Genomic DNA, 14,629 nt, shown 5'->3' on the forward strand with positions numbered 1-14,629 from the left:
TGGGTCCCTTTCCCTCCTTTAAGATCTCTTTGAGATCCAGGCCCAGTAGAGACACTGTTGGATAAAAAGTTTGATAGCCTTTTTGGGCATAGTTCCAGATTGTTCTCCAGAATGGTTGGATCAGTTCACAATTCCACCAACAATGTATCAGTGTCTCAGTTTTCCCATTATCTCCTCCAACATTTGTCATTATCTTTTCCTGTTATCTTAGCCAATCAGAAAGATGTGCAGTGGTTGTCTTAATTTGCATTTCTCTGGGGATCAGTAAAATTTGGCAGGGGCTGGGTGTGGGGGCAAAGGCCAGTAGAATCTCTGCTCCTGGCGCATGGTGAAATTGATTGCCTTCTTAAAGTCCAGTTTACGGCAGGGATAGCACCAAGTCTGGTGTCAGGAGGGTAAGCCTTAAAGAGAGAAGGGCCACTCAGCTGTTGAAGGAGGGGCACTAGGGCTAGTGGAAGCTTTGTGGGGATTCTTTTGGGGACTGGGCCTGGGACTGGCTATGTACTTTTTGCCAGCAAGAGATAGAGAAACCCAGTCTTTAAAAACAGAGACTAGAAGCCATCAACAACGTTAGGGGAAAATGTGTTGTGGAGATGCATGGGGACTTTTCCTCTTCTTCTTTCCCCTTGCCTCTTGAGTTGTGTGCTCCCTGATACCAGGGAGGTAAAGGCCTGTGTTGTGTTTGAAGATGCAGTTTATAGGTCACTAGGAAGCATGAGGGGAAAATGATCAGAATGAGAGAGAAGGCAAGAGCTGCCCTGGCTGCTCCCCTTGGGCATCAGCACAGGTAGAGTGTGGTGGGTGGCAGTTAGCAACCAAGGAGATTGACTGCACTTGCCGTGGTTGCGCTCTCCCTTTGAGGACTTGGCTGCTGATGCTAGGAGCTTGTTCCTTCCTCCTGGCTTCGGGTTTGAGGACCGTGTCTGTGTTTGTAATGTCTTCATGTTCTGCTGCCGAGCAGAGAGAGAATTGGTCTGGAAAACCTCAGGTTAGATCTTGCCTAGGACACACTGTGAGATCCAGGGCAGACCAATTACTCTTTGAGTGCTCAAGCGAAAAAACTATACAAGTTTTCAACAACTTCTTACAGAGATTGGATTTAAATTAAAAAAGGTCATCTACTTAACATTCTCAGTGCTGATAAAATAGATCTTGGTTCAAAAAGAAAGCATGTTCAGAATGCTTATTGGTTGCCTCATTTCCTAGCATAAGCTTTAGCTTAGTCAGCTGAATTAGTTACTTAGTCAGCTGCCTCCAAGAAAAATCTTGGGGGGGATGGGTTGAAGTAGAACTCAGACATTCCTAGAGAGGAGACTTTTGGGTTAAGGGTACAGGTCAGAAAGTGTTAAAGAGACAAACATGAGTCAAGAACTTCAGTAATGAGCTATGTATTGACTTATGGTTTTGCCAGATTCCCTATAGTGCTAAGGATAGCACTGGGGGCAGGGATTAGGATTGCTCATAAATAGCTTTGAATGAATAAACAAGATTCTCTTCTGCCTTCAGCATTTTCTGAGTGCTAACTTGTTTGGTTTGATTCTTTAGATTCCAGACAAACCAGATTACTTGCTCTTCCTCATCCAGCTTTGACCTTTCCACCCTCTTTTGCTTTTATATATACAATTTCCCATTCTTAGAAGAGTTACTTTCCACTTTTCAATCTTTAAAAAATTCTTCCTTCTTCTAACCTTATTTTAGACCTCAGGTTATTGATAAAGCTTTTTGTGACACTCATTATAAGAAAGATTTTTCTCCTTGGATTGATTATTCATCCCATTCATTGTAATTGGAATATTTTTCTCTAACCAGCAGATTGTAATTCTTTGAGACTGGTTTTATTTTCTTCCTGTATTTTTACATTTGACTGAGTATATTCACATAGAAGGTATTTAAGAAATGTTTATGGTATTTGTTGAATTCAGTTGAACCTAGTTAATACTTGGCTTATAGTTCTCTATATAGCTCTACAAGTTATATTTCTCTATAACTGACAGCTGATAGCTACCTAGCTATCTCTGTATCTTATTATTTCTAGCATCGTGTGATTCCTTCCAAAATGTTACATTGCACATAAGCTAAAATACTTTCTCACTAGAAACAGGCTTTTTGCTAATACATTGTTGGTAGAATTGTGAACTGATCCAACCTTCCTAGAGAGCAATTTGGAACTGTGACACTGCATACCCTTTGGTCCAGCAGTCTCTACTGGATCTGTGTGCAAAAATGTTTTTAGCAGTCCTTTTTGTACTTGCAAGGAACTGGAAATTGACTGGATGCCCATTAGTTGGGGAATAGCTGAATAAGTTATGGTATATGAATGAAATGGAATATTATTGTTACATAAGAAATGATGAGCAAGCTGATTTCAGAAAAACCTGGAATGACTTGCATGAACTGATGCTAATTAAAGTGAGCAGAACCAAGAAAACATTGTACATAGTAACAAGATAATGTGATGATCAACTCTGATGGACTTGCCTCTTTTCAACTAGGAGGTGATTCAAGGCAATTTCAGTAGACTTGGGATGGAAATTCTATCCACATACAGAGAGAGAATTATGGAGACAGAATGTGGATCAAAGCATAGTATTTTCATCTTTTTGTTGTTGTTATTTGCTTGCTTTTTTTTTTTTTTTCTTTCTGGTGTTTTTCCTTTTTTGATCTGATTTGTCTTGCACAACATGACAAATGAGGAAATATGTTTAGAAGAATTTCACAAGTTTAATCTGTATCAGATTGCTTGCTGCCTTGGAGAGGGGACAGTGAGGGAGAAAAATTTGGAACACAAGGTTTTGGAAAAGTGAATGTTAAAAACTATCTTTGTATGTATTTGGACAAATAAAATACTATTAAAAAAAGAAATAGTTAAAGTTAACATGGAGATAAAGGAATCAATCAGTAAATTTAAATTAATTACCCAATCATCGAGCCAGCACACCCTTAAAAAAAAAAAGCTAGACCCTGCTATCAAGGAACTTAAAATTTAATAGGGGAGACAGCATGCAAACAAAAATATGTACAAAATAAATAGGAAATGATTAAGAAGAAAGACACTGGAATTAAAAAGGGTTGGGGAAAAGACTCCAGACAGACAGTCTTTTGCAGAAGTTAAGGTGTGAAAACCTATATTAGAGTGATGGCAAGATCAGAGGAGAGAAGGATAGAATTAGATGCCAGACAGCTGTAGAACTTGCTTTTAGCATAATAGGTCCATCATGATCCCATGTCATCAGATATTCTCCAGTAGCTTATCCTTAAAATCATCCCTACTCTTTCACTGATTTCCAGTCTCTGTCTCTGAGCTGTTTCCTTGTTGCATCCAGACTTGTCTCCTCCATCCTCAAAAACCCCACTACTTGATCCAGCTATCCATAATAGCAAGCACTTCATACTTGTCCTACTTTTTGTTACTAAACCTCTGGAGAAACTAGTCTCCACTTGGTGCCTCCACTTCCTTGTTTCCTCTTTTCTTTTCTGCAGTCTGGCTTCCAACTGAAACTATTCTCTTCAGAGTTACCAATAATCTTTAAATCACCAATATAGCTCAATCCTCATTCTTTTGGTCTCTCTGTAGCCTCCCCCACTTCTCCCACTCCCCCACTCCAAACTCTCCCCTCTTACAATCTAGGGATTATAGACCAGAATTGTTGATCTTGATTCCCCAATGTAGTCTGAACCAGACTAATATGTAATTGGGGAATGCTTAACAAAATAAATAAAAATGCAGTAGAACATAATGAAAATTTGTGGCTTTTGAGTCAATAAGCATCCTGTTTTTATTTGACACCAGTGTTGTAGAGTCCCCCCATGCCCTCAGTGACCCAGGCTTGTAACCTAGATGTCACCTTCACTTCCTCACCTGGCATATCCAATCTATTACTAAAGTCTTTTTGGTTTTTGACACCTCTTCTAGGTGCCTCCTTCTCAACTGTGACACTGCCACCAACCTGGTGCAGGCCCTCAAAACCTCCTGCTTGGACAATTGAGTAGTCTGCAGATTGGTCTCCCCAGCCTCAAATCTTTCTCCACTCTGGTCTATACTCCATTCAGCTATCAAAATGATCTTCTCGAAGTAGTGCGTCTGACCTTACCACTCCCCTATTCAGTAAACTATAGAGACACCCTATTACTCCCAAGGACAAATAAAATCCTGTTTGAATTTTAAAGACCTTCACCCTAACCTATTCCTGCCTTTCCATCTTCTTATATTTGATTTTCTCCTTCTAACCCCAATCCCCACATAGACTTTTCAAGTATTCCAGTGAGACTGGCCTGTTTGGTGTACCCTGAACAAGATAGTCTACCACCCTCTTCTCTGCCTTTTCACTGGCTGGCCTCCATGCCTGTAGATTTCTCCCTCCTGCTTCCACTTCCTGGCTTCCCTTGGTTTCTTTCAAGTCTCAGATGAAATCTAATCTTCTCCAAGAAACCTTTCCTATACCTATTAATATTTATGCCTTCTCTATGCGGTGACTACCCTTTGCTATACAGAGTTGTTTATATGCTGTCTCTCCCCATTCCATTGTGACTCCTTGAGGGCAAGAACTAGTTTTGCTTTTCTTTGTATCCCAGCACTTAGAACTATGCCTAGTACATAAGGGCTTGAATATGTTCAGAGCAAGGAAAGAGAGCAGTAAATGCATGTTGGTTGAATCCCTGTTTAATGACTGTAAACTGGAGAAAATGTCAAAGGAAGTGAGAGTTACAATGAGTTTTGAAGGATAAAGATTAAAGAGAAGAGAGGGGGTTATTTCAGGCAGGTGAAGCAGCCTGAGTAAGATCAAAGAATTAGAAAATTGAAAGAAGGAGAAAGGGACCAAACATATATTAAATGTTTATTATGTGACAGACATTTCTGTGTCAAGCACTTTATACTATGTTGGGAACAGGGAAGAGATAGATTGGACTGTAGAGAAGAATGGGAAATAAAATTAATTGCATAGGGCAAGATCAGATTATGGAGGAATTCTAAAGACATTTAGATCCAGGGCTACTGCTACCTCATCTTCAGAATGGGTCACAATATTGATTTAGAACCAGAATGAGACTTTAGAGGCCAGTCAGTCTAAATGCTTCATTTTATAGATAGAGAAATAGAAGTTGATAAAGATGAAATGACTTGCCCGGGATCATAGTGCTAGTGCCCAGGTCATAATGCTAGTACCCAGGCTAGTACAAGCCAAATGCACCATCTACTTGCCTGGGTAGAGCTAAATTATTTCAGTCTTCAATTTCTGAAAACTTAAGTTCTCATCTCCAGCCTCACTATTTTTAGACCCTCTATCCCCTAACACTGCCATTGCTTCCTTAAAGGGGATGTCTCTGCCCTGCCCCCCTTGAGTCACCCACCCTTCCTTGGTGACCCCTTTCCTATGGGGTGGTCTTTTTTTTATTAGTAGATCAGCTCTTTTTGGCTGGAACTGTTTGTCTAGGGTACTTGTATTCCTTAGCTTAAATAGACCAACTGGACCTAGCTGGCTCTGGGGGGTTGGGGGAGGAAGTGAGGCAGGTGACCTTGCCCTGAGCCCTCTCCTCCCTCTTCCTCCCCACTTACCCAATTCACTTGCATGGCAGGGCACCTTCCTGATGTCATGGGCCTCTTAGAGAACGAAGGACAACAGCAACAACTTGTGTCCCAGTCTTTAGCCTGGTGCTTGATGTTTTGTGAACACTTCTATTCTTTTTCATCTGGTCATTTAATGCCTTTAGGAAAAGGAATGAGACTACTTAGTGACTAATGAAATTTTGGGGTCAAGAAAGAGGAAAGATAATTCTAGGATTTTTGGCGTAGGGGACTAGAAGAATGGTAACAACACTATTAGAAATAGAAAGGGTTAGTGTGGGAGATTAACTTTTCTTGGTGAGGGTGGGAGTGGAAATGATTTTATATGTGGGCATATTTCATTTGAAGTGACAGTGGAAGATTAAAGTAGAAATATCCTGTAGGAAGTTGGACATATAGAACTGTGCCTCAAGTAAGACAATTAGCTATAGAAAATTTTGGAGTTGTGCATGGAGTTATTATATGAAGTAATAGGAGTGTATATGTAGAATTTGTGGAAAAAAGAGTGGGAAACTATAGTCCATAACCCTGCATTAAAGCCCAATTGGATTATGGGAGGAAAAAGAGAAGCACATCAAAGAAAACAGACCAAGCTATCAGAAAAGTCGTGTTGCAAAACTCTGAAGAGACTGTCCATGTTACAGGGATAATAGTTGGACAGGAAGTAATACCACTGTTTAAAATTCCATATTCAAAGTGTTTAGCCACAAAAGGAAGATGGGCGCTTCAGAGTCAAGTTATTTTTGGACTTGTCTTCCTAGAACAGAAGAGATCAAAGTAGGTTTGAGTCTGGTAACGAAGGGATACTACAGACCAAGAAACCTCTTGTAGATTTGACGTTACCAAAAGTGGGGTCCGATTTATTGTAAAGTTGGAAGGATTAGCTTTAGAAAAGAGAGAAATTGAACTTGGAGGAATGGATAGGATGGCAGCGATGTGTGCAAAGGAAGATGGATGTGTGCATCTAGCTCATTCATCCTTCTTGCTGCCACATTTACCATTCTAGCTTTCTACCTCATTTGAAGAACTAGGATCAAGAGCTTGTCCCTTCTCTATCTCTGTGACCTCCCAGCCCCTATTCTTCCATGACTACCACTCCTTTATCTGTGTTATCTGTTCTTATTGGAATAAAAAAGCTCCTTGAGGCTAAGAACTGTCATTTTTGTTTTTATATCCCCAGTGTTTAGCACAATGTATTTGGCATATGCTGTTTAGAAAAATAAATTTTTATTAATGCTTTTGTTTTTTAAAGTACCCTTATTTTTCACTGTATCACTTCCTTCTTTTCTTCCGGAAAGCCATTCTTTATAATAAAGAATTAAGAGAAAAAGAAAAAACAGAAAGAAAAAAAAGAAAGTTCCATTAAACTAACCAATATATCCAAAAAAGTTTGGTGTTAGATGTAGTTTTTTTTTATACCCACAGGACCTCTACCTCATCAAAGGGTTGAGCTATTGCCTAATATTTCCTTTTTGGGGGCCAAACTTAGTTATTATTTTGCAGGATCCAATTTCAACTGTTTTGTTATTGCTATTCATAATAAACTCATCAAAAATGTTTTGTTGTTGTTCATTTGAAATGAGGGTGTATGAGGGAACACACATGAATCTGTCATTTTGGCCACATATGTGGTAACTTCATGGATCCAAAAAGGTATCATAAAGAACTGTATGACTAAAAAATTTACATGACTACAGAAGGAAAGAAGCCAATCATGTAGCAAAAGGTAGGTAGGTTTGTGCAGACTAAGTACTTAGAATAGGCTGAGCCTGATTCTGTCTGACCCTTGAGTAGTTTTGGTTTGAGCCTATGTAATCAATGATCAACAAAATAGAGATTTACTTTTGTTATATTACTTTATATATTTACTTATACATTACTTTTTCATAGAAAAAAGCTTCTAACAGGAGGTGATATTTAGATGGCTAGAGAAGGCTCCCTTAGCAAGGTGACTTTCTCAGCCTCTAGATATCTCTTGGACTGAAGGACTTCCTCCTGGTTGGGTATCTTTATTATATCCTTAGATGATGTAGAAGTAGTGTTAGTACAGATGGAGGCCACCAAGAGGCTTAGGTCTTTGCTCCCTGACTCTGGTCCATAGTGATCCTATCATAGTAATTCATTGGTATCTGTTATGTGTTAAAAGAGCAAAAGAGATTTCATCTGGACTTCTTGGCTAGTTCCTGTATAAAAGATTCATGGAAAAAACGGATCAGAGGATCATATAGAATAAAAAGGCTTTCATGATTTCCATCTAGACTGGTGGAGGGAGATCACAGATCTTTCAGTCTTGAGGTGAGGTTATCTGTTGAGAGAGAATGGTAAGGATATTTATATAGAGGGATTGGGGCTTTGAGGAAAGTAAATTGTAGATGTTTGAAAGTGAGAGATGAAGTTGATGCTTTAGTAATCATTTTACTATAAAAATTTTTTTAAGAAAAAAGTTTAACTGATAGATTTGGTTTTTATACCAATTATTTCTGATATATCTCCACTCCCATCTCCACCTCCACCTTTCCCCTTTGTACTTCATAACAACAACAAAAAAGCATTTGAAATTAACATAGCTGCCATGTTTTCCAACATATGTAGCATTTGTTGTTCCCCATATTTACTAGATATTTTGTCATCTGTCTTCTGGAACCAGTCATTTATTGATATGGAGAGGTTTGTTTTTTATAATTCTTGTAGATGATCTTTTATGGTTTGGTGCAAGTTACATTATATATAACTTTGAAATATAGCTTTTAGTTTGAAAGATATCTATCCTTAAATTTTCATGAGGATGATTTTCTATTTATTTTTTATTAAGGCTTTTTATTTACAGAGCAATATTCATAGGTAATTTTTCCAACATTGACCCTTGCATAACCTTTTATTGCAAATTTTCCCCTCCTTCCTCCCACCCATCAATGATGATTTTTTAAAAGAAAACTTCCTACACTATAGAATATGTCTCAGAGAATGTCAAAATTCCTCACTCTCCATATGTTTCTTTGCTTTAAAAATTTCAGCCAGCAAATGGCAGCTTTGGTATGGTAGAATTAGGTAGAGCCTTAGAATCATAGAATTAGAATTAGAAGGACCCCCAAAGATCACATCTACCTAGTACAAACCCCTTCTTTTACTGAGGTGGAAACAGATTCAGAGCTATTAAGTGATGTGCTAGCAGTCACATAGATAAGAAACAGAGGCAACAAGTGAACCCCAGACTCTCTGACTCCAGAGCTAGTGAGTGCTCTTTCCATGTTGTTCAAGTCTTCTCTCTCACACAAGCTGGTGGTGTGACTGTGAGCTCCTATCTTAAGCTCTTAGTGTCCCACAGCAGCTGCCTATCTCTGCTAGTAGAAAGACTTACATCTTGTGTATCCCTTCTATGTGTGAGATCTTAGGTTCCCCGCCTTCTCCCTTGTTTATATGTGTGTGGGGGAGGATAGACCTATGTATATTCAAAATAATTGATCCATCCAAGATAAGAGTGAAAGGAGACTTAATTTTATATACCTTAAAATTTCTAATTTGTACTAATTTTTAAATCTCATTCTTCCTCAGGAACATACTTTAATAGGATCAGCTAATTCCCAAGATATTCAGCTCTGTGGAATGGGAATTCTGCCTGAACATTGCATTATAGACATCACTCCAGAGGGCCAAGTTGTTCTAACTCCTCAGAAAAACACCAGGTATCATGTGCTACAATAATAGCCATTATTAATATTACATTTATTATTTATTGGGAGACGGTTGATAACAAGGTGATTTGATGTACTTTTGCTTTTTGTTTTTTTTAAATCACTGGATTTCTTGAAAGACAAGGATTTGCAGGATTGAAGTTCAAGATAGTACTGCTATTTTGTGTTTATTTTTCCTGAATGATAAAATCATTGCTAACTTTGTACAGCAAAGTATTCACTTCTTTGAATGGGCCATGGTTTCTTTCATGTAATAAGTTGAATCTTTGTGTTGTTGGAAAAAACCCAGTTCAGCAAAACTAACATGTAGTGTTCCACACACATAGTACACCGCCTTTGCAAAAGAAGGAAGGAGATGGAGCCTTATATCTCTTTTTCTCTACCTCGTCTGTTTATTTTTTCTTTTTTCCCCTTCTCTCTATTCACATAAGGTATCATATTTTTTACTTGTGAGTGCTCTGCCTGAAGGAATGGAAACATTACCAGATATCTTGGAATTTAAGAGTGAGAACCATATCTTAAACTGAAATCACTCTGGCTCTCCTTAAAGATTCCAGGCCAAATCTCACGTGATCATTATTTGAGTCCTGATTGGCTCAGAGTAAATGTAAATAAAATCTTTTTTTTTTTTTTTGGCCAGAAACTCTAGGTATCTTCCCATCTCAGATTGTTAAGTTTTTTTTTGTTTTTTTTTTTTTTTTTGACTAGATAAAGAGACCATTCTCTGCCCCATTTCTTACCTAGCCTTAATCATTGTTTGGGCATGGCCTCAGTCAAACTGAAACCTGGAGAATAACTTAGCTTAAAAAGGACCAGGTCTTCCATGGCATCCAGGACCACCTCTAGTTGTCCTGCTCTCCTCTGGCCACTGGACCCAGATGGTTCTGGAGTGAAAAGTGAGGCTGGGGAACTTGCCTAGCCCTCTCTCACTGAAATCCAATTCATTTACATGTCATGGGATCAAATCCCTGATGTCATGGTCTTCTTTGAGAACAAAAGGGAATCAATAGCCTACCTTCCTTCTTTCCTGGGAATGGGAACATTTACATAGTTATAGTCATTTCTATTGCTTTTTTGCCTTTTCATCATCTCGTGTGAATATTCTACATGCTTCTTTGTAATATGTCAGTCTTTGTAGACTAGTTCTCCTGCATCTTAAAGATCTCTTAATTGCCATAAATTCTCAGTAATGTTGGGGCCTAAATTAACTTGCTAAACCTGTGATTCATGTTCATCTCATTAAAATATTTGTAATGTCCTCTGATTAACCACATCTTCTCAAGAAGAGACCATACTTCATTTGATCCTAAACTGTCACATAGCAGTGTTATCTCTAAGAAAATAATTATTAAACTGCTTAATTTAATATTTTACATAGTTATTTAGTATATTATAAACTGGAAAATTACTGTGTTCACTAGAGTTTGTGCTGACATAAGTCTAATGTCTTGAGCAGTTTTTTCAGTTCTCATTTTGTTTTGCCTACTACCCTTTCCTCAAAATCTGTATATTGAAAAATGTACTAAATAGATTTTCTGCCATAGAAATTCTAATTAGTGTGTGACTTCTAATTAATTTGAGACTTCTGAAGTGTACAGGTGTTAACATTTTCTAGAGAAAGTTTTTTGGTTTTTTTCCAAATCTCTAACTTTATTAAAAAAATGTTCAAGAATTTCACCATTAGGTGGCCCTGCTTTATTTGAAGGCTAAGTGCTTTTATTTAATTTCCTTTATAAGGCACAGTGGTTTAAGAATCTAAATTAAGTGACTTTTAAAAATCATCATTTATTAGTGAAATGTACATGAATAATCATAACTTATATGTTATTTGTCTGAAGTGAGCATTTGGTACATACTATTTCATTTAAAATATGACAAAAGGTTTGAAGCAGGATATAAAGGAATATGAAATGAGTTATCTTCGGCCAGTATAGTCTTGGGTCTCCCCTGGGGTTAGTTACTTAAGACTTAGCCAGATCACATGACCTGTGGGCACCAAAGATGAGATTTCTAACCCATGAGAAATATATCATGGAGCTGTGCCTAGAGAATAGACTTCAAACTGGACAGTCTTACTGATTCCAAGCCTGACTGGAAGAGGTTTTGTGGCCCTGTGGAGCCTCAGGTCACTCTCTAGAATACAAGTTTCAGAAGAATTGCTGATTGACATTGGCAGATGGAAACTCCTCACCAAAAACTCCCTGAATCAATGAAGGTGTATTCCTCTTACCACATATTTATTGACTGACTCAGATTCCTAACTACAACTCCCTGCTGCCCCTGCGCTCCCCCACACTGGCACTTCTCCAGCGTGATAAGCACAGGAAAGCAGCTGTCACTATTGCAGACATTCATGCTACTTATCACAAGGCAGTGTATTTTCTTGCCCTCCCAGTGGATGACAAACATTCCCTTTACCTTATTCCATTTATCCCCATAATTCAAAGTGATTATCTGTGGAGGTAAATTCTTTCTTCTGAGTATTTATTCTAACATTCATCTCTAACTACCCCAACCTTGCTTCTCTTAAGTCCAAATCCTCCTTTCTTCTTTTATTTTATTATGCTCTCTGGAACCCCTGCTCTAATAATAAATTCTATCTTGTCCTAAATAGCTCACTTCAAATTACTCTCTTTCCATCTAGTGACACTCCTAGGAATCTGGTTGTCTACAAATGACATTTGGCCAACCTCTTCACTGCAAGTTATTCCTCTCCTATCCCTGCAAGTCCAGGAAAAATAAATCTTTCTACCTTCTGCAGCTGCCTTATCCTACCAGTGGGATAACTCAGTTGCCTCTTCTTTTAAGGTTCATTTCATCCAATAACCTCCTCAGAGTGTTAATACAGTAATTTTCCATGGACTGGTCCTCCAAGTCGCTCTTGAAGACCCTTCAGGGCATTTCAATAAATTTAGCTATCACTTAGAACACTGTGGCATCTTAGTTTCTCGATGTCCTTGGTTCCTGCCAATCACATCTTCACTCAAACCTAGCCAGCCATAGAAGTGGTCCTACCTTAGGTCTTACGTCCAGAGTTGCTACTCCATTACCTTTCATTTTGAAATTGCCCTTTTGTTATAATTTCCTAGGCTTCCATATCCTTCCTATTTCACTTCTCTTAATCCTGTTCTTTGTCCTTGCCATAATCTTCAGTTTCTTTCTGTTTTCCTTGACTGCTCTCTGTGCTTTTGCCCCACTTGGGAGCCCATCGTCATGCTCCTAACCCTGTGGTTTACCAATTTGGCATGGCATTGTTCTCTCTCTACTCTTGGATCCCTGGTCCTTCTGTCTTTTTGCCTTTTGTGCCTTACTACTCAGATCATTTCCCAGCCTTGCTTTCTCCATTTCCCCACACTGCTGAATGTATTTGGAGGGAATCACAGAACAGTATCTGATCACATCCCTTCTCTGCTCTAGAAGCTTTACTTGCTTTCAATTTTCTGTAGGATAAATACACTGACTCTTCTCTTTGGCCCTTAAGGCCTTAATAGTCTAACTCTAACCTATCTTTCTAGATTTACTCATCTTAGTGTACTCCTCCTTCTTTCTGCCTTCCAAACTGGCATATTTCTTACTTTATTCATATCATACAGGAGTGTGTTTCCTTCCTTCTTTCTCCTCCCTCTTAGAATCTTTAGATTTATTAAAGACTCAGCATAATGTCACCTCATACAGTAGGTGGCCTTTGCTGATCTCTCCAATTGTTCCCATTGTACCTTTCCCCTAAAATTACTTTGTACTTGCATTGTGTATATTTTGTATTTACTTAGCTGTGTAAATTTATAATCTCCCAGGATCATATAACTACTTTGAGGTCAGAGACTATTTTATTTTTGTAACTTTTTCTCCCTCCCTTAGCACTGTAGTTTGCATATATTAGGAACTTTAAAAATGTTTAATTAACTTCAACCCTAACTACAAATTTATGTCATCTAATAACTAGACCCTTACTGTTTCATGGCAGCCATTTTATTTGTGTCTGATAATAGACTCTAAAACTGTCCTCAAAAATGATTTTTCATAACTTTATTCCTTATGCTCTTAATACCTCCATACCCATCAGCAGATGTTCTAGGCTAATTTATTGAGAAATTTGAGGCCATCTGAAATAAACTCCCTTGCCTCTGCTAATTCGTGCTTTAAAAACCTCTTTTTGTATTGTCTCTGACCCATTCTCTCCTTGTTCCTCTGGTTTCTGCCCTTCCTGAAGTTTATCTCATTTACTATTCTTCCCTTCTCTTTCATTCAGTTTCCCTTTCTACTGGTTCTTTTTCGGTGGCTTACAAATGTGTATGGGTTTTCTCTGTACTTAAAAGACTTTTCCATTAAACTATCTTCTTTTTCTTCCCCTTTATTGCTAATCTCTGAAAAAAATTGCCTATACTTGGCTGCTACTTCTCATTGTCTAACCATTCTAGACTGTTTTTAGTCCAGTTTCCAACCTTAGCACTCTGCTGAAACATATCTCCAGACCACCCATTGGCTAGTCAGTGGCTTCTTCTCAGTCCATAACTTGCATAAGCTTCTTTAACTTTTGATACTGTAACCTGCCCTGTTCCCTTATGTATTCTTGGCACCGGTGACACAGCTTTCAGCTGGTGCTCCTTCTACCCACGGGACAGTTTCTTTTCAGTGTCTTTTGCTAGTTCATCATCCACCTACCCATACGTTTTGGTATCCCTCAAAGTTATCTCCTGGGCCATCTTTTCATTTTACCTTCTGAAGGGTCAGTTATCTTCTCTCTTCAGATGACTCCTAGATCTGCCTAGTAAGGCCTAATCTCTCTCTGTACTTCAGTTCCATAGCACATCTGCCTGCACCATCTTCACCTGGACATCCCATTGGCATGGGGGATAATTGGTGACCTTGACATGGCCAGAAATGGAACTTGCTATTTTCCCCCACTCTCAGCCTTGGGCTCTCCCGCCTCTGTCCAGGACTCTGCTCTTGGTTTATTTCCTGTTGCCCTCCTGTTGTTGAGTTTTCATTCTTCCTTTATGTTCCATTCACGTGGTTACTACTTCTTGCTTGTACTCTTGTGATGACCTCCTAGTTTGTTGACCTGCTTCCAGCCCCTTCTTTCCCCTCTTCAAACCCTAGGTGCCAGAACCCTAGGTCTCCACATGTTATTTCCCTCCTCAGCAGCCTTCCAGGTTTCCCTTTTTGTTGTAGGATAAAATACAAACTCCTCACCTTATCTTAGACTTTCCCCAACCTGGCTGTCTTAGAATTTTCCAGCTTTGTTCTATATTATTCTGAGAATGGGGGAAAGAGGACAGAAGCCTCTAGATACTATTCTGTGATGACTGATTGCCTGCCTAAGTGGTAGTCTGTAGAGTCCCCGCTGGGTATAGGTCAAGGGAAGGGCATCAGC

The 14,629-nt window shown here is 38.7% G+C and overlaps 1 protein-coding gene across 2 annotated transcripts in view; it reads left to right on the forward strand.

The window, feature by feature from the left end:
- The window catches only part of KIF13B (kinesin family member 13B), a 243,715-nt gene that overhangs the window by 128,923 nt on the left and 100,163 nt on the right, over positions 1–14,629 (forward strand). For both annotated transcript variants that reach the window (XM_023494793.2, XM_031950913.1), the window contains one exon: positions 9,116–9,246. In XM_023494793.2, the coding sequence (XP_023350561.1) occupies positions 9,116–9,246 (131 nt within the window). The remainder of the gene's footprint in view (positions 1–9,115; positions 9,247–14,629) is intronic.

This window comes from Sarcophilus harrisii, chromosome 2, assembly GCF_902635505.1.
Source record: "Sarcophilus harrisii chromosome 2, mSarHar1.11, whole genome shotgun sequence".
Classification (NCBI taxonomy): domain Eukaryota; kingdom Metazoa; phylum Chordata; class Mammalia; order Dasyuromorphia; family Dasyuridae; genus Sarcophilus; species Sarcophilus harrisii.